This window comes from Morone saxatilis, unplaced genomic scaffold (assembly GCF_004916995.1).
Source record: "Morone saxatilis isolate NCDOM2014 unplaced genomic scaffold, NCSU_SB_2.0 Contig23, whole genome shotgun sequence".
In the NCBI taxonomy this organism is placed as follows: domain Eukaryota; kingdom Metazoa; phylum Chordata; class Actinopteri; family Moronidae; genus Morone; species Morone saxatilis.
This window is the reverse complement of record NW_023339796.1, coordinates 7677898-7700329: the sequence shown is the minus strand read 5'-3', so window position 1 is coordinate 7700329 and position 22432 is coordinate 7677898. Positions and strand designations below refer to the sequence as shown.

Below are 22432 nucleotides of genomic sequence, written 5' to 3'. Positions count from 1 at the left end.
TAAACCTTTATATATACAATCAAGACGGTGTCAGCGGATTTCTCTTCAACACATCTTCACATCATCGCTACTTAATATACAACAATTTTCAAACTGAGGCATGAAACATGGCTACTGATGCAGGGTAAGTAAATATCTTCACAAATAATCTTGCAAAAATGTTAAAATCCATCTGAATATCTTAACATCCTCTACCGGCTCCTGATGATGGTTTTAAAAACGGCCCTGCACTCCCACCCACCTAATTCTGCCTTATTAACCCACTGCTTCGACTGAAGTCAAGTGAAACCATTGTGTAAATTACAAGAGATCAGTGAATCATGAGAAATGCTCTAATCCGGTAAAATAAGTGAAAAGGAACCTGTAGTAGCGTCCTACTTATTCTTTAAAGTAAAAACGAAAGCTGGAAAAGGCAAATGCACCTTTTTTTGGAGTAACTCAACAACACCATAAACTACAGACTCTATAGTGAATATAAATGTTAATCAATACCTCAATTTTAATGAACATTAGAACATTAGAACTTAGAATTTATTGCAGGGCTGTCTCATTAGACTCCTGCATTAGTTTTAACTGGGTAAATTAAAATAATTAAGTGGCAACTGAGTATAGAAGCACTTGGTTCATGAGTCTACAGCGGCGTGATTTTCTCTATAACCTCTGCTCTCATTTAAGTGAAAGATCCAGTGCATTCAGCCAGATACTGTGATACTGTGAACATCCAACACCATTTATGATAAGGCACAAAACAAAAGCGATAACTGTCAATGTGGGAGTAAACCGTCTTCTGACTCACTGGTAGGAGGGTGTTATTTCAGCTAGATAATGATGGGAAGAATTGAGAAAGAAAAATAAAAACTGCCCAAGCATGACAGAACGTTGGGGTTATTTTACAGCTCGTTTCTCTGCATAGCCCACTGTTAATTCAACGTGTAAGAGATTTTTTTTTGTGAGGCCTTTTTTTACTATTGTTAGACATACTGTGTGGCCTGAAAAGATTAACTCTGACCAATATTTCATAATTCTTTATAAGCTATTGAAGTTGCTTTGTTTAATCCTCTCTATCATTATGTTTAAAGCTTCTACTGTATGCATAATATGTTATACGTAAGTGTAAAGCCTAGCTTTTGTCTTTTTTTAAGCCATTAAAAGTCAGTAAAAACTACATTTGGTTTTCTAGAAGAACTTAAAAGGTCCCTGTCCTTACCCATCTGTACATCAGGAGGGGTGGACGATGGTGTCAGCACTTCATCCTGCTCTGGCAGCACCATCTGGTGGTCTGAGCAGAGAGAGTCCTGGCTGCAGTAGGAGGAGGTAATGTTGGAGGTGGAGTACATGGACGTTAAGAGAGGGAACCTCTGCAGGCTGGCGGGGGTGCTGGGTGGAGTTGGCATTGGACAGATGTCGTCAGTGGGCGGAACGGGGAAGACCACAGGTATTCTGGAGTCTGAATCCCTGTTGATGAGCATGACCTGGATGGGAGCAGAGTGGCTGCGAAGGTTCACCTGGTACTTCTTCTGCCCACTCTGGCCCTAAGGAGCAGCAGTGTAGAGATATATTTATTGTGATTACAGCAGGTATAATTGATATATTTTTAAGACACAATGGATCACAAAGAGGTCGCTGGTAGTAAAATTTGTCATGCAGTGTAGTTTTCCTCAACTCTAAAGAGCATTCGGGTTGTTTTTTGGTTTTAAGGCCCGCAACTTTACAGTTTTGGTTCACTTTCAGCACTTTAATGGCCGAATTTTCAACTGCAGCAGGGACTTCCAGTGAAACTACAGAACACTACCTGCCCCGAACCAAATGGGAGACACACACAGTTAGAAACTAGCTGGTGAACATAGTGGAGCTAAACAAGTTGGTCCAGTATCTGCTGGATGTTTAAATGGAAAACTCTTTGCTAAGAAGTTCACCTTATGAACTGCAAAGGTGAAAAAGCTTGTTTCTGCTGCCACAAGTGGCCACAGGTTTCATTTCTTCACAGATAAGGAGAGTAGTCATTTACACTAGACTTACTCTTAAGCAGGTGTCAGATGGAGCTGAATATGGCACTTAATAAGTTTGAAAATGTGCTCCCTAATGATCATTACATTGCACTGCTACACAAGGTTTTGTGTAAGTTAACAATATGTTGATCAATGTTACAGAAAATACACGCCAGCATGTAGAGAGTAAGCAGCCTAATGTGCTGAGAACCCTTATTAGCAAGATTGACTTCACATGGCACAAGAAACATTATTTCATCAGCCTTCTTTTATAACCGGCCTACATGTGGTTTACCATAAAGAACAAGCAATAATGAAGGTGAATTCTTTCTTTCTGCTGACTATTATCATTAACATAGTGCAGAACAAAATTCCATGTACCCAAATCAATTAAAAAAAGCTTGCGAGACCAACCATTTCAGGTAGCGGTACCTCCAGCTGAGTCCCAGCAGGAGCCACTACTGCGAGCAGAGTGTCTCCGCTGAAGGCATTGCAGATGTCTTCATGTGTCACAAATTTATAAGTGGAGTGGTGTTAAAGAAACAGGAACGTGGAGGAAAATGGAGACAGTAAACTGGAAAAACAAGACTGTGAGCATTGTGCAAGTCAGGATTAGCCTGGCTGTGATTTCACAAGAGACTGACAATAGCAATTATATTTATAATCCCTTTATAGCATTTCTCTGTTCAATAAGCAAACAATGTTAAAAGAATCAAGGAGGGATTTTTGTTTCCCCTGACATGAATAAATGGGGCCCCCAAGAGGACTAGAATTACAAGCTGTAGAGAAAGACAGACTCTAGCATACAAATCCACATATTTCACTGGAATGACATCAGACGTAAAGACTGTAAAGACGAATATTTGCAACACTTAATATGCTCAGTCTAACAACAAGTTGCTTTTTCACCACATTTAACTTGCTTCGGTGTTTCAGTATTATAGAAACGGATGACTGAAGGAAAGAGATGCACAAAAACACGGACCTGACTTGGACTTTAAAGTATACACACAAAATATTTCATTCCAGATGGCCTTTAAGGATATGAGCTAGTGATGGGATCGTGGTTAAGGTGTTTGATGTTCTCCTCTAGCCATGCCTTCTGGTTGTCCAGCTCTTTCTCTTGGGCCTCCAGCTCAGAGATTTGGGCCTTCAAAACATTCAGCTGCTCCACCACCTCCTGAGTTTGGCTTCCTGAGTTCTCTCCCCTGTAAACGAGGAGAGATAACAGGTGAGAGGACAAAGTGTGAGGCGTGAACACAGGTCATAAACTAGTACTGTTTTGAGACTACTAGATATTGAAGGGAATTAAAAACAACAGTGAGAAAGTCGCGATTTCACCGATTGTAAATATAAAAAGATTTTCCAAACCTCCACTGGATTATGTTCTTATTTTTCTTCTCAATCAACCCCACTCCTTCCAGTACGTTGGTGATGTCGTATATCCTCCTCTTCTGCTTCACTGCCAAGCTGTCTGCAGCCTGTTAATTCAGACAGACATTTCCATTAAGGGTCTTACTCAGTGGCAGCTTAATATGAATCCTTATTGACAAGATACATCACAGGCACTTTTAACACACATTTAAACAGGAAACCCGATATTTCTGTGGAAAACACTTCTTGGGGAGAAAACAGAGGCGCTAGCAAAGCCAACAAATGAAGGATTTGGCAAATTAAGCTGCACAAACAGAAAATAAAACCCCTTGGCAGAGAGGGACGGTTATACAATAGCAGAGGAGGAAGGAGGAGGGAAAGGGTCTGAAGGAGCCTGTTGTGTAAACATTACCCAGCTTTGGCGCGCAAGAAGAGAGGGAAAATTACTTATCACTGTGATGTAAAGGAAGAGGGCGACACTTCAGGTATGTCTGGCAAAGATGCATCCACAAGGCACTAAGTGCAGCGAGGCAGGTGGTACAACAGAAGTCAGAACCTTAATGTTTGAGGGAAGGAAGTTAACCATTCGCTCTTAACGTCTAGAGTTTAGTGGGAGCTGATAGCAGCCATAAGAAGAATCATTTGAAAGATTACAGGAAGGAAAGTTTCAAAGGAAAACTACAACTAACGGATATTTTCATTATCAATTCATCGGTCGATCATCTCCTCGATTACTGTCTGTAAAACATGAGAGACTCAAAACAATTAATCAATTATCAAAATAGCTGCTGATTAATTTTCTGTCTGTCTAATTGTTGCAGCTCTCACTGGCATGATGACTTGAAAGGAGACGGAGCCAGACTGCCGGTTCATAGGGGACAGGATAATCCCAGAAGGTCACAAGATTAAACAGATGGGTCAAAAAACTTTATATTATAGAATTTTATTTCGCTAATAACTCTTTACATTAATGAAATAGGTCTGAGAACCACAGCCAGACTGGTGTCACACTGTTAACTAATGTAGTGGTTCCCTAATGCCCCCTCTCGGGACCTCCACAGGTCATTAAAAAGGGGTTTCGAGAGAGTCTGAGTTAAATTTAGCAATTGAATTTCTCTCTGATTTGATTCTGCTTGGTTTATTTCAAGAGGGTCCGTAATATAGGAGGTCCTACACTCAGTTATAATTAACATCGTCTTAAATGTGACTGCCTCACAACTTTAGGTTTGTTTTGTTTATCTACTTTACATCGATTGGGGGGATCAATAACCCCAGAAATTACATTTTTGGGACCTGTAGGCTCACTTTTAATGTAGCGTCAGGCTTGGGGAGTAACGGATGACATGTAATAATAATAATAATAATAATAATACATTTTAAAAAGGGGCGCTTTTATCTGAAATACTCAAAGACACTGTACAATAACGAAGAAATAGAAGAATACAATGAACATTATCAGTAAGAAATAATATAAGAACTAGTACATGTTACATTACCCGCTTACAACAACCACAATTAGAGCCTAGAGCTAACCGATTTTTTTAAAAAGCCGTTTTAAAAAGTGTAGTTTTTTGCAGTGATTTGGAACTGTTTTGGATGGGTCCGGTACAGTGCAACCGGATGGATGTGACCTGAATTATGTAATGGGATACCACAAACACCTAAATCGAGATTACAGTTGTACCATTTCAGTAATAATGGGGGAATTATTTAACAGGCTTTGATTTATTATTAAATCGGAGGGTGTTTGTAATTTAAAATAGGGACGAAAGGAGACAAATGTTCTGGATGCTGAAAAAATCCGACTCTACTTTTCCTTTTTTTATATGTTAAATCGATTCTGGTTGTAATGTATATCAGACATGACTAGCGCAATATTTCTTATTGACATTTATCTGGTCTTTATTGCCTATGTGGTGTTGAAAGTAATCAAGTTGAATTACTTTAAATTGTGGATACTTGGATATGGTTAGGCTACATTTACTGTAATTGTATCAGACACTGTTGGCATGATAATCTTATTTCCCAGTGATTGTAGTGTACTAATTACTAATATTTTACGTGTCATGTAATTAGTTACATTACCTTTTTTGCCATCCTCTACTACATCCATGATTAACTAGTTGAAGATAAAACATTACATTAGCAGCTGGAAATATCCCCATTTCTTTTGATTTCTGCAACAAAACTGGATTTTAAAAGGCCTGAAATTTTAGCAGAAAATAACATAAAAGTAGAGTTAACTAATTACTGTTGGCAGCCAGTAATACGTAAGGTAACGAGTAACATTATTTTTAAACCTTCCCAACTCCCAACCTGGCGTTAGGGTTCCATTCATGCCAACAATGACTGCAACCTGCGCCACACGCACACAACACAGCAGCACACACACACACACACACACACAGCCACACACACACACCACCACACACACACCACACCACTTACAGGTGTATGGCGAGAGTAGTCCACTGTAGAGTAAATAATGCACCGACTGCTCCATCGGTGACTGAAAGCCCTTTGTTCACAACTGCTGCCGCAAGGTGGCATAAAACCCGAGTCTCACCCTCAAACCCTCAACCAACCCTCCTCACCCCTACAAAACACGGAGCCTGCCCGTGTCGCCGATTCACTGACATTTCAAACAAGGACGCCATCCTTGTTTCTTGGAGCAGGCTGACAAACTCATGGTGAGAGCCCCAAAACTTTTCTCGTGCGACTCGGCGTCGGCGTACATCCCCGTCGTCTCAACTCCATCTTCTTTCTAGAAACTGAGAGAGTCTCTGCTTGTTTTATTTTATTTATTTTAGCTTGAAGGTCAGCCCGCCCGGGTTTAACTACAAATACACGAGCATTTCTTTCCGTACACATAACGTCTGCTGTAGCGCTCGACCGGGGCGACGGCGGTGCCTATAGGGGGTTGTAAATCAACGGACGTTACGTGTAGGTTACAGTTACCACGGCAACCCTTGTCCCGCTCCTTGACCCCGCCCTCCCCTTCTCAACCGGACAGACAGGTATTGATAAATCAGTGATCGTTTTACCCCGTAATTATCTTGTAATTTGGAAAAAATAACAACATTATTATTTTTTATTTTATTTAATTAGGTCTTATATTTTTTTTTTACTTAAATAAAGCAGTACGTTACGTTAGTTAGAACTAAAAGCTACTAGAAAATATAACATTTTAAATAGTTGTTTTAAAGGTTGTTGTGTAAGACTGTCCATGTAAACAGTTAATGTATTTTTTTTATTTTACCAAGCAAGACATTAAGAACAATTTCTTATTTACAAGTGCCAGAAGACAGTTGTAGAGGGGGAAGGAGAGGAGGGGACAGATGTCATGTCATCAATTATGTTTGTTTATCCTAATTTCACTGTTGAAGATCTTTATCTTTGTAGGTTCATTGTATACATTTATGTAATTAAGAAAACATAAACTGAGGTAAATCTGTCCATTGTCTGTGCTCAATATTTAATTTCTTCATAACTGAAACAATAAAAACACAGCTTTGCTACCTATAATTAAAAATAAAAAGACAAATATGCTCAAGAGAGGTTTTATTAGATAATTCATGATATACTAAAATGCAACAATAACTTAACTTAAAAAAATAGAAATAACTTAATTTATTAAAAGAACATACTATAGTGTTTAAATTCATACATTGCCATAGCTGCAAAAAGTGCTTAAAAGTCTTTTAATACACTTGTGAGACGTTTCATTTTCTCTTCCATGATTCTCTTGTTAGTTTCAGTCTCTTCCAGGAGTTGACGCATCTCCTCCTCCACTTCAAATACCTAAAGAAGACACACAGACGGCCTCAACTATAACTGTTGTTCAATACAAGGTTCTCTCACTTGTTTGGTCATCAAATTCAAGCCTTTTTAGAGACTTTCAAAGCCTTATTGGGTGAAATGCAAAGAATCAAAATGTACATGTTAAACGTAAGTCAAACTGTATCACAGGGTTTGTCCTACTTCATTCCAATCCAAAAATATCTTGGTTTAGTTTTTCTCAAAAAAGATAATGTCTAAATTAAAGTGTATTAAGCAACAGAGGCCTGTACCCATTTTTAATCACAGTGAAGCAAACACAAAATCATACTACTGTAAATATAAAATATTAAGACTCTTTTACATATAACTGTCTACTACACTCACCACACAGACTTATCCACACTAGAGTGAGGGCTAGACTTGGCTTTTGTTCATGTGTCTGAATACACTGTTCTGCTTCCCGACTTGGAGGAAAACCATTTCTGTGAAAAGCATCAAAATGTTACCTTCTGATTTGCTTGTTCAATCTGTTTCTGCTTTTCATTCGCCAGGCGAAGCAGCTCAGCTTGATGGGAAGCCTGGCCAGACTCTAGTTGACGGCGAAAAGCATCATCCACACAGCGTAACTGGTCTACTGCAGCTCTGCAGGACAACAACAGCACAATGTTACCTAAGGTAACTCTGAGGATGCTGTCTTTTGTCTTGGGTACAATTAGCATGTGCATTTTTTAGGGTGGGCGGCCACAGAAATGAAGCAGTGATGAAAACAAATATTTTATTTAACCTGACATCTCATGACTACTCACCTGCTCCTGTCTCAGAGGCGACATTACTAATACATCCTGATTATGATTTGACCCCAGACTTCATTAATAATATAATATTAATATGAGGAGTTGTCAAGAGTTCTCTAGTTTCTGGGTTTGGTAGACAATTATAGGACAAATATGTGTGCATATTCTGGTAGATATGGAAATAAAGAATGAAAAACAAGTTTCTTCTAAGATTCTGACTGCATCAAACCTTTTTGTGAGTGATTTTATCCAGGATAATCACTCAATCTACAAACCTTGCGTACTCTGTAAAAAACATACATCATATGGGATATAAGAACTGCTTTAACTGCAACTCAAAGCTACAATACTATTCACATTCCATAACTTTCCTACTACTATACATCATGTTATGTGTTTTGTTTATGTAAGCAATGTAAGCATGATCTTTGATTTTGTGGCCAAATTTTAAAAATAATTTTTTGCTCCCAAATGATATTGTATCATACTTGTGTGCTTCTGTCGCTTTATCTCTTTCTTCCAGCAGCAAACGTTCCTTGGCATCAAAGTTCTCCTTCATGCGCTTCACCTGGCTCTCCAGCCGAGTGAGCAGGTCTGCCTTCTCCTGCCACTTCTTACTGGAATCACTGATACAAAGAAAAGATACAGAGAAAAAGAAAAAAACTAAAGGCACATGTTAGTGGGAGCTGTCTTAGGCCCCTTTAAACATGCATACTGAGGATTTTGGTTGAGTACTATAAATATGTCCAAATTAGTATCTCTATGTGTTTTTATGTTTATGAAGGAACACTTGCCTGTAAACTCTTTTGACCTCCTCGAGTTCTACCTCCTTGTCCTCCAGCTGCTGTTTCAGCTCCTCCTTGCGCAGGCTCAGATGCTCCAGGCGCTCCCTCAGCTCAGCCTGCCGAGCTGTTTCCTCCTCTAGCTGCTGCTGGTTCCTCTTCTGGGCCTGGACCGCCTCCTCACGCAGCCTACGGATCTGATCGTCACGCTCCTGCAAGGCCTTGGGCAGCAGGAAGGCAGAGGAGATACACAAAATGCACATAAACATACTTCAACTCACATATAATGCTCATGGTTAAATGCACATTCTGAATGTTGAAACAGTGGCAGGTTCTTGTATGTTGTTTTGCTTTTAGAATAACACACTGATTTCAGCAATCAAAGTATCCGACTACCTCTTTGAGTTTGCGGATGGTCTCTGTCTGGTCATCAATGATTTTGGCTTTGATTTTTAGGGCATCGTAGTCCCTCTCATTCTGTTTCTTCTGAGTCTCCAGCTCAGTGCCCAGCACCTCTATCCTGGCCTCCAGTCGTCCACGATCCTGAGCCAAGGACACTCCTATCGAAGCGAAAGACATAATTTTACATGTGATCATGTCTCTCATTACAGCACTTAATGTTAAACTTTACTATTTTAATGCCTATTTTATCCATTATTCATTTATTTCTCCCAAATAACCACTAGATGGCAGACTTTACTTAATACAGATGAAATATTACAAACAGCTAATGTTTCCTTCATACTGACTCAGTAGAATCTCCAAAATGTTAACTCACTTTGCTCACGGCCAATATGCATTATGGAGTAAGATGAACTAAAGGGAAGCCCTGTACTAGTGTTAGTAGTAGTAAAACGGGTTGGCAGTGTGTCATGCACTATGAGGCTTATTCAAAGTTGTCCTGGATGTCTCCCACCTTGCTGAGCGAGCTCCTGGCCCCAGATCCTCCTCTCTGCTCTCAGGCCATCTATCACTGACTCCTGAGCTGTGAGCTGGGACAACAGTCGCGTCTTGTCTTTCTTGAGCAACTCGAGCTGCAGGCCAAGACGCCGGTCCTGCTCTACCTCTGCTTCCAAGGAATGCAGACGGGTCTGGGAGAGGGACAGACAGTATTAATGATCAACGGCCATCTGTCATGGCTGACAGATGGAAAGGCAGCTGGATCATTCAATATTATGATGTCTCAAAGTAGACGGTCTCTTCCAGGCTCAGGCTGAACTATTTTTGAAAAGGCAATGACTGATGCCCAGAACTGATCATCTCTTTTGTCTTGTATATAAAAAGTGATTTTTCAAACCTGAACAGACAATTGATGCTTAATAAGTGTCAAAGAAAAACATTATTGTACTTAAGTGCTTTACCTTTAGATCAGTGACAGCGTCTCTCTTGGCCTTGATGAGTTCAGAGATGCGGCTCTTCTGTTCTTTGACCATGGCTGTGAGCTCCTGCACCAGAGAGCCTGATTTCTTCTCCCTCTGCCGTGACTCGGCGAGGGTCGCCTTGAGCCCCAACAGCTCTGCAGTCATCTGGTCGCAAGCCTCCTTCACCTACAGAAGCAGAGCAAGGAAGCAGAATGTGAATGAGACGTGTAGGAGATGGAACAGACCTTTGGTTCAAACTTTACCTGACTTGACAAGTTTTAATTGTTGTCAAATTCAAAGACTGACAGAAAAGGTTTCAGTGTTGGGAATTTAAAGAAAGCCACCTTTCAAAGGTTTCCACGAGTTAGTGTGAAGTCTGTATCTTATTCAGCCAAAGGTTTGAGACTTAAAGTAGAAAACTGTGCGAGCAGTGGCAATCAAGACTAGATTACATTTTGTGCAGAGGCTGAATGGAATCTGTAACCATAACGAGAAAGTACAGATTGATTCAAATCCAATCCTTTTGTATAGCTTTCTTCCTGTGGCAATCACAGACTACTTGTCCAGAGTGATGATCCTACTTCCATCTCAGCTTTCAGCACCAGGCTGAAAAAAAGTCCATCCAGATTGGGTTCAATTCTAGTTCAATCATTCCACTTTTTACTGGACACAGTGATCATTTATCAGCTGGACTGTACAGAGTGTGGAGTAAAATTTAGGCCAACTCTTACAGGCCATCTGTGTGGCAGGTGTCCATGTTTTAACAGACCTCAGAGAAGCGAGCAGCCTCGATGGTTAGTGCCATGCGGAACTCGTCCTCCAGAGCAGCGTACTGTTTCCTGCCGTCTGCCAGTTTCTCCTGCAGCTCCACCTCCCTGTGGGCGTGTCTTTGCTCCACTGATGCAACTTCTTTCGCCACTGCCTCATGGAAATCTGCCCCCCCAGGCTGCAACCGCATCTCTAGCTGTTTTCTGTAAAACAATGCAAGAAGAATTAGAATCAGAATCACTTTTATTAGCCAGGTATGTGCACACATACAACAAATTTGACTTCGGTTTTACGTTGCTCTGAATGTACAAACACAGACTAACAGCGTAAATAAACAGGACTCAAAACAACAGCTCAACAAAATACACATATGACATAAACATGTACTAATATGTACAGTTGTAATGTACATACATATAAACAAACAAAAAACCATAACATTTGTAGACAGTAGACAAATGCAATGGTGCAGAGAGCAAAGGATGCTGAAATAAATATTTTACGTGCAGGTTTCTTTATGTGCATGAGGTAGTATATACAGTATATGCAGTATAGGTAGATGTATTAGAATGATAGTATTTATGTTTTATGTTTTATTTAAAAAAAACAGAATTTCAACAATGGAAAAATAAATAAATACTTTCCAGGTTCAGTGGATATTGGAGTCCTAGTTATTGTACAAGGCAGTTAACTGCATGTATGTAAAATGTAAGTGATGACCAAAACTGTCCTTGCTTTGTACAAAGGAAATTATGAAACTTCAGGCAGAATTAATAAAACCAACTGGATATCTTCCAGAGTTCTAGCCTTTATGTTATGACATTTCCTCTTTGTGTTTCCTTGGACAGTGTTTTCTTCTTGTGCTGCAGTGGAGGGATAGTAACAAAAAAGGGAATTTTATACTAAAAGGTTGTAAATTTGGAAGATACCACTATGATTTTTCTCTAACTCAGACTCCTGAAGCCTCTTAAATGCTTAAATTCTTCAAGTATTTCTCTATAACAATGGATACTCATATTATTGTATTATTTCTCAACTAAAAGTCAAAGACTTCAACAAAATATAAAGAACCTCTTATGTGAAATAACCAAAACAATTCTAATATTGGCAGCTGTAGGAGCCCATCACTCATATGAAGAAGTTCAGGTGTACCTGTGCTCTTGTTCCCTGGTTGCCAGCAGTTCATGCAGCTGCTGCAGTTTGTCTTTATGCTGACGCACCGAGGCTCTCTGGATGTCCAGCTCTCTCTTTAAAGCTCCTGCCTTGTTCTCCAGCTCCTGATGCCGCTTCATCTGAGGAAGGTGAGCACATATTATACCAGCCTGTCACATACTAAAATGTGACAGGCTGTCGGAGCCGAATGACCCTGCTGAATCCTTTCATCTTCAGGATAGTATATGGTATATTTATTCATCTTTTTGCTGTATGTCTGCCTATTTGTGTCCATACATTAAGAGCAATGTGAAATCAGTCAAATTACTTGTATGTGTATGCATGTCTGGCCAATAAAAGTGATTCTGATAATTACAAATTATGATGATAGGTAACAATATGTACTCTAATATGACTCTAAATAATTTTTTTTGATTTTGATGATAAGAATTGACTGAATGTACACTAACTGTATGAAAATGGTAATACAGGTGTTCTCAGTTATACAAACCAACCACTGTACCTCCTCAGCCTGCTGGCGAGCCCTCAGTGCTTCTCCATGGGAGATGCTTTCCTCCAGTCTGTGCAGTGCAGTCTTGTGTTGTTCTTCACTGCTGCGAGCCTGCTCCACTTGCTGGGTTAGGGACTGACACCTCCCCTCCAGCTCTGCAACGCGAGTCTGCAGGTCGGAGCGCCCTGATCGCTCTTTCAGCAACAACTCTTTCAGTCTGGGTGGGGAGAAAATGTGATAACACTGTGCAAGAGCAGCAAGAGTAATACCCCGAATGTCTATTTTTACTGTGTATGAATACTGGTAAAGGCAACCACTACCAATTAAGTGATAACTTTGGTTGTCCTCTGTGTTTTATCTCTTGCTGTTAAAATGTGATAGTCTGTGAAATTGAAGAAATCTGACATTATAGAACAGTCAAAATCTAATCTCAAGGGAGAGAAAATGGAAATATGGTAAAAATGAGAATAGGGGAAAAAAAGCAGATACAGAAAAGGGCAGTGTGGTGAAAAGAAAAAACAATTGAAAAAATAAGCACGGCGAATTCAGGACACAGCGTACAGCTACAAACCTAAAACTGTACGAACACCTAGAGTCTTAAACTCGCCATGATGACTCATTTCTCTGTAATTTGTCTCCTGATGAGCGAGCGAGTCAACAGTAGCAGCCGTGTTCAGTGTCATTAGAAAGTGACAGCGAAGATTGATTCATGTAATACTGCTGACATATGCTTGTCACCAGGCTTCTAATTACACCCATAATGCAGATTTATCTAAGCAGGGTGTGATGCAAGCGAGAACAGTGCAGAAAATAGTTCAACCTGGCCCTATCTGTGCAGCGCAGGTAGAAACACGCTCACTGCCAAATGGTCTCATATGTGTGTAGGGACAGAAATACTTAGGAATATTTAACTGTAGATAATTATAGCCTCTGGAATTTAAATATAAGGCATATGAGCAGGACGGGTGTGTATGCTAAACAGCTTTATTATCACAGACAACTGCAGGCATACTTTAAGGTTTTGGGGTAATGAAGCCAAAGTGTGTGCTTGATTTCATGAGAGGCTATGGGACACTGATAGAGAGGCGGGATGGATACTCATTGTTCAAGGATGAGACAGGCAGCAGGTCCTGGTCTCAGGAGAGCCAATACAAAAGATGAAGAGGATAGAAATGGATGAGAATCCATTATGCAGTTGACAACTAAAATCCACAGAGACGAGTTCAATTATCCTTTTTCATCATGATATCCGCTTTAGAGCTATTGCAGCGATTCATGTGGAAGTGCGCATAGTGCATACGTGTGCATTTGTGCATTCAACCACTTTTCCCTGTTACCTGTCAGTGGTGTGCAGGGCCATACTCTGAAGGTCCTTTTCCTCGCTGACCTTTGTCTGCAGGCACTTTAGATCCTCTGATAGTTTCCTCGCAGCCTGCTCAGCCTTCCAACGCCTCTCCCTTTCCTGGTCACGCTCCTCCACAATAGTCTGAGTGCGCATACACCAAAAAACAAATACTGAGGCATGAACCATTAAACAACAAATTAATATTTCAAAAGGTTTTTTGAAAGATCAGTAAGTTCCTGTAAAGAAAAAAGGGAAACGCCTCCGACTTTACACATCAGAGTCTGTTTACAGGTCTTGTAGAGTTCTATTGCATATGTGAAATAAGTTGTAAGAAGCCGTTTATGGCTCCAGCGGGCCCTGCGTGAAATCTGATAAATTGTCTCAAGTGATTTGCCACCACTTGAGTCAGTGTCAGTTGTTGCTGAACCCTACAAGTCTGCAAAATGGAAAAAAAAAATAGCAGTGTGGAGAAAGAAGTGAGCTTTACACGCACAAATATCAGAATTAAGTGTTGACAGTCAAGGGCTTTGTGGGTAGTGTACATGTCAATGTTGAATGCAATGTGAAACTGGTGCATTATCAGAATAATTTTTTTTTGCATGAATGGGACACTGTAAGCCAGGGTGAAGGTTGGAGTTATATAAAAGGAAATACAAACAAAAGTGTGCTTTCACAGTGATATGGGTACAAACACAGAGGATGTCTACTCCCCTCTCGTGCAAGGACATAACCTTTTTCATATTACATTCACTCAATAAAAATAGAAGCTGCCATTCAGCCAGCATCCATGTTGTACCCTGTAGGTTTCCTCCTCCTCAGCGGATTTGGTTTTCATGTCGCCTGAGGCCTTAGCAGCTCTCAAAGGCACCCTCTTTGTTGGCCCCGCTGTGTCTGTACCCCCTGCGACGCCAGCCTTCTTCCTTGGCCCCACAGCAGACTTTGAACTCCTCTGTGTATGATTCTCCTGATCGCTGCACATAAAACAAATCATAGGTATTGAACCGGCTGTAAAATTGATTATAAACAGCCCTCTAGCTAATGTCTGGCTCTAGAAAGGTCAAAGCAGATGACTTGCTCATTTTTATAGTCTGGCGAAGTTTGAACAACTTTGAATTGGATTTGGAGCCAATATTTTAAAATCACCTTGTTTCTGATGAGGACAGTTGGGAGCTTCCTCAAGTTAAATTACTGAATCCTAAGCACATGTCATCAGTGGCTGATGAAGTAAGATGAGGGGGTAGACCATAGAAGCACGGTCGTTAATCATGGGAGCGAGATGACAGTTGTAATTTCTAACAGAGAGCAGGAAAGTTTACCACATCGCCCAGAGAAGAAAATGTAGCACCCCCTTTCAGCCGAGAGGTAAAAGAATTTCCTCTATCATCAAGAGACCGGATGATATTAGGTTGATGCATGCTGAACAAAATAGAAATATCCAGTGCTGCATATTGTGTATTATTATGACTGCAGCCTTTGTAAATTACTACATTGTAAACACGTCGCTATCAAACTTTGGCAAGTGTGAGAATGTGATTATAGTAACTCGAAGGTACTCTCCCTGATTTTGTTATAGTTTCCAACAGCTTCACACTGTTTAATTTCAAAACATTAAAAGTGAGTTCTGAGGAAATTGGGGCTTTGCGGGGGTGGCAGTTAGCTTCTATAACAAAATCAGGGAGTAACCATGCAAACATGATGGCAAAACAATTATTTTCACTACATAAAAGTTAACAGCTAAAACATCTTTTTCGTGCAGAGATATGGAGGCACAGAATCACCTGTCTGATCTCCGGCCCTTGGTCTCCTTCGGAGTCATCCTCGATTTTATGCTGTTATGATGTTTGGGGATCCTGGTGCGCCTCCTGTTTTCCTTCCCGCTGTCACACTCACTCTCTGACGTGCGATCTGTGTCCCTCTTGGCTTTCTGTACCGTCACCACAGAATGAGTAGAGCTACTTGATCTGTCACCTGCAGGGGCCTGAGTAAATATTGCAGAAATACTTGTAATATGTCAACATAGTTGGATAAATAAAAAACTAAATAATAAATGAATAAAACATAGGGTACATTTGATAGACTTAGCAGCAACATGAACTGGAACGCTTGAATCTAATTAAATTATAAGCTTAGTTATGTATGCAGGTAAACTACTACTGATTTCTACTAAGTAATAACCTACCAATATGTTTATCTCTTAACTGTTTACCATACCTCACACAAATCCTTCTTAATAACTGAATTATTGGCTGTCAGCGCTGCTAAATAGGCACCTTCTGGATGAGTTGGGACACCTGGTGCTCCAGTTTTCTGATGCGTTCTTCATTAACCGGGTCTGCTGGATCAGCCACAGTGGAACCAACCGGCTGTAAGCTCTGGCAATCCGGTTGCGCGACTGGATCTGTGATTGCTTCGGAGGCAATTCGCTTACGAAACTGGGTCAGCGCCTCATCGATGCGGGGTGTTGTGAGAGTGACATCCCCTCTAACCTGCAATGGAAACTTAAATTAGCTTTTTTTTCCCCATTTTACTGGAATACTTTCTTATATCAGGGTTCCCACTGTGGCTGTGTTACACTCCACTGCAGTTGGTATTGCTAATGAGAAAAACAGATGGATATTATCATCCGGTGCAATGAATGTGTAATAAGTATCTTATTGGTAAAGATAGCAGATTCTCCAACTTTCACTATCCTGATATAAATCCACAAAATATCCAGAAATGCAGTGACCGCTGGAAATTAAGTCTTCCAAACACGTTCTGAAATATAACCCTGTCATTTTCTGTAAGCACTTTTGGAAAGTGAGAGGACAGGCTCTGCAGAGAAAAACACACCTTTTCCCCTGTATGTGTGTATGAATCTTCCAAATGTGTTTTGTTGGATTCTGTTTTGAGTAAATTATTTCGGATGAAAAAAATGCCACATCCACGAGACATTTCCTTTATTTACCTATCTGAGGTCTTCTCAATACAAAATGTGGATACTTAATAACTTTGTGGAGCTTCATAGGTGTTAAAAAACGTTACTGTGTATTTAAGATATTTACCATAAGTCTATGTATACAATAGACACTATGTAGGAGGATCTACTGGCAGATATGGAATATAATATGCATAACTATGTTTTGATTAGTTTATAATCACCTGAAAATAAAATCTGTTATGTTTTTGTTAAAATAGATGTCACTAAATCCTACACACTGGACTGTATGGCCTATTTTATCATGCTTTATATGAATGTTGTAAATTAAATGTGTACGTTCTTCTGTGACTATGTGTTAACACTTGTATGCTGCCATGTTGGCCAGTGTTTCTTGCAAAAAAAAATTCCCTCAAGACACCTCCTGGTTAAATTAATGCTGAATAAATAAAAAAAATATGGTCATTATAATGAAATAGAACGGTATAAATATAAGGCTAGTGTATGGTAGTGCAGCATCAAAATTTACCGCTTCATTGTGACTAGTATCCGAGGACAGCAAGAGGTCTGCATAGTCCTCCAGACCAGGGATATCACAGGGACTCCCTAAACCTAGATGTGATGGATTTCCCAGCCGGTCCAGGCCATCCAGAACAGAGATCTGTGGCAAGGACTGCAGGACAATCTCTGCGTAACCTGCAGCAACACAGACAAACACACACACAAAACATGACCCAGGGCTGGAGCTGTGTGACTGTACACAAACACTATAATTCAGTCTTGTCACATCGGTGGTTTATGGTCTGGATAAAACATCAGGTGTCATGGTCGGTGGTGTTGCCTAAAATCAAATAATCTATATCTAAATGAATAACCTCTCTTCTGTGCATGCTGTCCTCATACGCACTATTGACGTGGCTCACCTAATGAGAACTGAACTGTGCGAATATAAGTGTCTATGCATATTGACAGCAAGGGTTATACAATGCTTTAAGTATGCCCTTATGGATTTAAACACATGCTTTAAATAGCTACTGTTGTGAATTCATTATAAACAGGATGACGTTTGGTGCACAGCGCAACTTAAAAGAAAACGGGGGAAAGCGTTTTACATTCATATAACTGCTGTTAATGCAATCATTAAAAGATAACGGACATAGGCTGTATAGAGCGATAAATAGACCAGTCATTTCTTAAAGTGGCTGTCAATTTGACTACAACTGATTTTCATTGTCCTTTTATTCGGGACAATACAGGGGAGGGTTATGTGTAATTTATTCAGCTCTAAATCTCACAATTATCCTCTGGTTTAGTGAGCAAGCCATCAAAAACAACGATGAGAGAAGAAAGAAGTCTGCTTTTAACATACTAATGATGTCTATTATTCCACTTTTTAAAATGTCCAACATGTAAAATCCTTCTTTTGCACTGCAGTTTATTCGGTACACATAAAACTAATGCAGACTTGCAATAAATCCTACTTTCACGGTGGTTATAGTGTTCAAACTGTTTTAGAGAGTGCTGAATTTGGAGGCTGTGCTTTGTGATGCTGTTGAATTGCATTACATTGTACTGAGAGCGTTTTTTTTAAATATTTTATCTACCCTCGTTTATTTAGATGTGGTGGATAGAATAACAAAGTATAAAGCCTCCAAAAGGGTCAAAAGTTGAATCGATATGTCTTCTAAAAACCTTTTGGACAGGAAACGTGTTAACTTGATAAAAAGGGAAGGTTTCGTGCAGGGTTGTTGTAGCACGTTCATCCAGAATAACCTTTCCACGGCCTACCTGGTGACCTGCACACAGGGTTGTCTCTGCCATCCTGGCTCAAAGTGATCTCTCTTAATCTTTGCAATCCCAGCAGGCACTGCAGGAGGTGATCAATGCTGTCCAGGTGGTTGCTATGGAGACTGACGTGCTTCAGTTTGTAGTCCAGGCCATGAAGATACAACAAGCCTAATCAACAGCATTGACATGTCAATCACTTGTTAGTGTTTTCATCCGAGTGTAGAAAAAGAAACTGTTCAGTTCAGTCAGTATCCAACTCACCAGTGAGGCTGTTTATCTGATTGTAGGACAGGTTTAATCGTGTTAGGTTCACAAGGCCATTAAGTCCTGAGGTAAAGGGATGGTTCATTAACTACTGAGTGACTTTACAGCTCATAAAGCAGTAACAATAACACCAAGGTAAACACAAGACTCTGTAATTCATAATTATTACTTGAAGAACACATACAAAACTGAAATATTTATTTGAATAATGACTAAAGACTCACCTTCAACCTTGGTGATTAAGTTACAGGATAAATTTAAAGTCCTCAGGGAGGTGAGGGAACTTAGACCCTCAATCTTACAAATGCAATTGGAGGAAAGGTCCAAGTGCCGCAGGTGCCAAGCTGAAGTCAGGCCCTCGATCCTTGGGATGTGATTGCAGTGCAGACTGAGTGAGGTTACAGTGGGACTCAGGGGGACATCCAGCAAACTAGACAGAAAGCAATAAGGTGAAACAACAGAATTAACCACGGAAGACAAATACGTTTGTGCCCTGTAGGAAAAAGTTTCTAATTATTCTTTAACTGTTTAGTCTATTTAAAGTCCCAAAAACTAGTCACAAGTTTGGAGAGCTCAAAAAGGATGTCTTTAAAATGTGCTACTAAAGAAAAGTTTACATATAAATGTAAAACACAAAGCCTCATATTTAACTGGAATCTACAAAAAAACGTATTTGGTATTTTTGTTTAATTTAATGTTTGAAATAATCAATTATCAATACTGTCTGCAATCAACTTCATTTAGAAAGTGGTTCCTAACCTTTCGGGGTGGTGGCCCCTAAACATGAAGCCAGATCTACAAGTGATCTCTCGTCCATAATGTACACACGAATGATTGATTTCTTTTTTTCCATTCAGCTATTTTGATAATCAATCAATACCATTTTGGGCGATGTTATAGTGGAGTGAATTTTTTTATTTTTACTGTCAGTCAAAACAGGCAATATAAAGACATAATTTTAGGTATTGAGGAATTGGGATGAGGACTTATCAGTGCAGCACAGGGATATTACGATATTATGATTACTTAATTGCTACACTACTTAAAAAGTGTAACTCTATTATATATCTGGAAGCTATAACTACTCACAAAATACAAACGTGGTGATCTACGTTAATAAAATATGAGTAAGTGCTACTGATAAAGCTTCTCAACAGTATATATATATAATAAATATATATATAAAACTGCTGTTTAACTGTTAAAATCAACTAGTCCTTGGCTGTTTTACACATTAATGCATCAGTAACGCTGACAGGAGCCATTCTGCTGCATGGTGAGCGCTTCAGACATTTGCAGTGCATTTTAATAAAACAATAAAACTGAACTAACCTTGTTATATTCTTGTCAATGAGACTCAGCTCCTTGTCTCCCATGACAACGACACGCAGCGACCGTTAACCGTTAAAAGTGCAGAAAACCTGCTAGTAATTAGCCACCTAGCATCCCAGCAAAAGTTCCACCAGAGATCGAGCTGAGGACACAAACTGTCGTCGCCGTTCACAGAGCAGAGTTATTGCAAAAGTTAACAAGTAGTAGTGTTACATTTTTGTTTGTGAGTCGGTTAAAATAAGTGTTGTTGTTTTTAAGCTTCTCCTCCGTCGAGTTGAACTAGCCGCTTCTGGCTTCCGACTTCCTGTTTTTAAGACGTTGCTAACGGCAACATCCGGGAAACCTTCACGTAACGATTATTTAAAAAATAAAAAAGTGTATTAAATTACATTTAATAGCTAATAAATAAAAAATCACTGTATTGAATAATTTACTGTACTGAAACCACAATGTTCTAGTGGTTATAAGTTTTTACAGAGTAAGTTTTACATTCCCAGCCTGAATAGTTTTAAATTATTAATATCTTCTGTAAAAGGTGATCTAGTTTCTTCACTGAGGTCCAGTAGATCTCCGCCATATATTAAACTATATTAACAACATGATAATGGCCTGATGTTCAGTTCACAGTACAGTACTACATTTACAATAATGCAATATAATTTTCTTTGGACCCTGTCCACTTCTTTGACACTCATCACCTCTAGTTCATAGCCAGATTCTGTGCTAATAACATAAAGTTTCAAGGTTTTATAACTGTAAATGTTCAAATTTCTACTACTACTCAAAGTGCAGTTATAGAAAGTTATAGAGTTATAGAAAACAGCAGCTGACAAAACAATGTCAGCTCAATTAATGACTTTAAATCAAGTAACTTGGTCTTCGTAACCAGAAGAAGCTACTAAATGGACCTTAAGATGAGCTTGTTTTTTTTTTCTTTAGCTGAATATTTCAAGGTAAAGAGTGAATTTTGAAACTCACTGATGTTATTATAAACCAAAAACATGTTGCATACTGACAAAATTCATGTAATGGTGTTGATCACTCACACATCATTATTGTGTTGTGTTTATCTGACAGTGTTTGAGTGTTGAAGCTTAGCCAAAATTAGTAAGTAAGTAACTTCACAAGTCTAAAAATGTGGTAATTACAGACATTTTCTGCTGTTGAACAAAAAAAAAAGACCCCTACAAGCGTGTTTATGCCTGCGAAAACAGAAAAGTTTTGGTGTATAATGGCTGGATGGATAAATGGCTCTTTGCTTAAGAATGTAACCTCTGTATTATGTTTTCAGCTATTTTCATCTGTTGATTAAGACCAAGAAGGAATGTCTCCTCAAATCCTTCTAACTCATCAAATCTGAATTTAAACACTGATTTATTACCAAAAATAGAGCTAGTAGAGCATTAATATTGGCATTTGGCCTATTCTATATCCATCTTACACACACCTTAAAAAATATGTGAGAGTAAAAGTCAAAAGAGTCGTAAGTGAAATATATTAATTTGGACTGTGGAGAACAACGAGCTAGAAGAACATAAAGCTGATGAAACTTTGCAATCTTGGAATTATTTATAGAGCAATATATAAATATATAAATGGGCTCTTTTTATGCTTGCTTTGCCTAACATGTAATTCATAAAACTTCCTACATTAGCTCAGTCTTTGACTTATAGGCCTGTGATACAAAGCTTGGTGCATTTTGTGCATCTTCGCCTAACTATGTCTAATCACAGATGTATTATAAAGATCCTGACCCCTATTATACTCATAATTCCTCCAGCAGCTACAGGCCGGTGATTGATTCAGTTCATCACACACTGAACATTGTCCATATTAGAGGAACTGCATGACTTATCATTGTACTCACTGGCTGCTAGCCAGCGATGATAGAACCAATTATACCTGCAACCCAGCCAGTGGCCCTCCTTAACCTGAGAAAATGATGATCTGGTGCTAATGAAGTGAGTGAATTAGAAATGCCATCTGCCTCACCACCACTTAACTCTCAGAGGCTGTAGTTTTCAAGGGCACTGTGTTTAAAAACTTAGATGAATACTCTCATTGCCAATTAGAGAACAGTGCAGAACGTATAGGAATGCTATAATTAAATTTGAGTAGGGAATTTGTACATTTAGCATCATCCTGTGCCTTTATTTTCACCTTGATGCTGCATCGGTTTTGAAAAATGGCTTGAGGGTGGAGGGAGAAGTTACACAGAAGTATAACTTTAGTTAGAGTCAGACAGTTAATTTGCAATGTTATTTCTGACGTTATTC

General features: G+C 39.4%; 2 protein-coding genes across 2 annotated transcripts in view; both read right to left on the bottom strand.

Annotated features, from left to right (window-relative positions):
• LOC118334470 (transcription factor E2F5-like) overlaps window positions 1-4235 on the bottom strand; it is an 8519-nt gene extending 4284 nt beyond the window's left edge. The window contains exons 1-5 of the mRNA XM_035670386.1: window positions 4191-4235; window positions 3360-3469; window positions 3035-3196; window positions 2403-2511; window positions 1208-1532 (exon numbers count right to left, since the gene is read on the bottom strand). Coding sequence (XP_035526279.1) covers window positions 1208-1532; window positions 2403-2511; window positions 3035-3196; window positions 3360-3469; window positions 4191-4235 — 751 coding nt within the window. The remainder of the gene's footprint in view (window positions 1-1207; window positions 1533-2402; window positions 2512-3034; window positions 3197-3359; window positions 3470-4190) is intronic.
• A 2691-nt stretch (window positions 4236-6926) lies between these two features.
• Window positions 6927-20443, bottom strand: lrrcc1 (leucine rich repeat and coiled-coil centrosomal protein 1). Its single transcript, XM_035669995.1, has 19 exons — window positions 20157-20443; window positions 19049-19254; window positions 18822-18887; window positions 18561-18728; window positions 17302-17468; window positions 16126-16341; window positions 15634-15833; window positions 14652-14826; window positions 13848-13996; window positions 12523-12727; window positions 12000-12139; window positions 10849-11050; window positions 10080-10265; window positions 9635-9809; window positions 9115-9278; window positions 8731-8939; window positions 8425-8562; window positions 7649-7784; window positions 6927-7163 (listed from the first exon to the last, which is right to left on the bottom strand). Exons 1-19 carry the CDS (start codon window positions 20198-20200, stop codon window positions 7053-7055), a joined length of 3057 nt encoding a protein of 1018 aa, XP_035525888.1. The 5' UTR covers window positions 20201-20443; the 3' UTR covers window positions 6927-7052.
• Between the last annotated feature and the right edge of the window lie 1989 nt (window positions 20444-22432).

Bases quoted from the DNA above. Each gene is read 5' to 3' on its own strand.
- lrrcc1 (XM_035669995.1), bottom strand. From the start codon at position 20,200: ATGGGAGACAAGGAGCTGAGTCTCATTGACAAGAATATAACAAG. The intron at 14,827-15,633 runs GTGATTCTGTGC...TTTTATGTGCAG, and splicing joins AAGGGCCGGAGATCAGACAG to CGATCAGGAGAATCATACAC. The intron at 7,785-8,424 runs GTATGATACAAT...GTTGTCCTGCAG, and splicing joins AAAGCGACAGAAGCACACAA to AGCTGCAGTAGACCAGTTAC.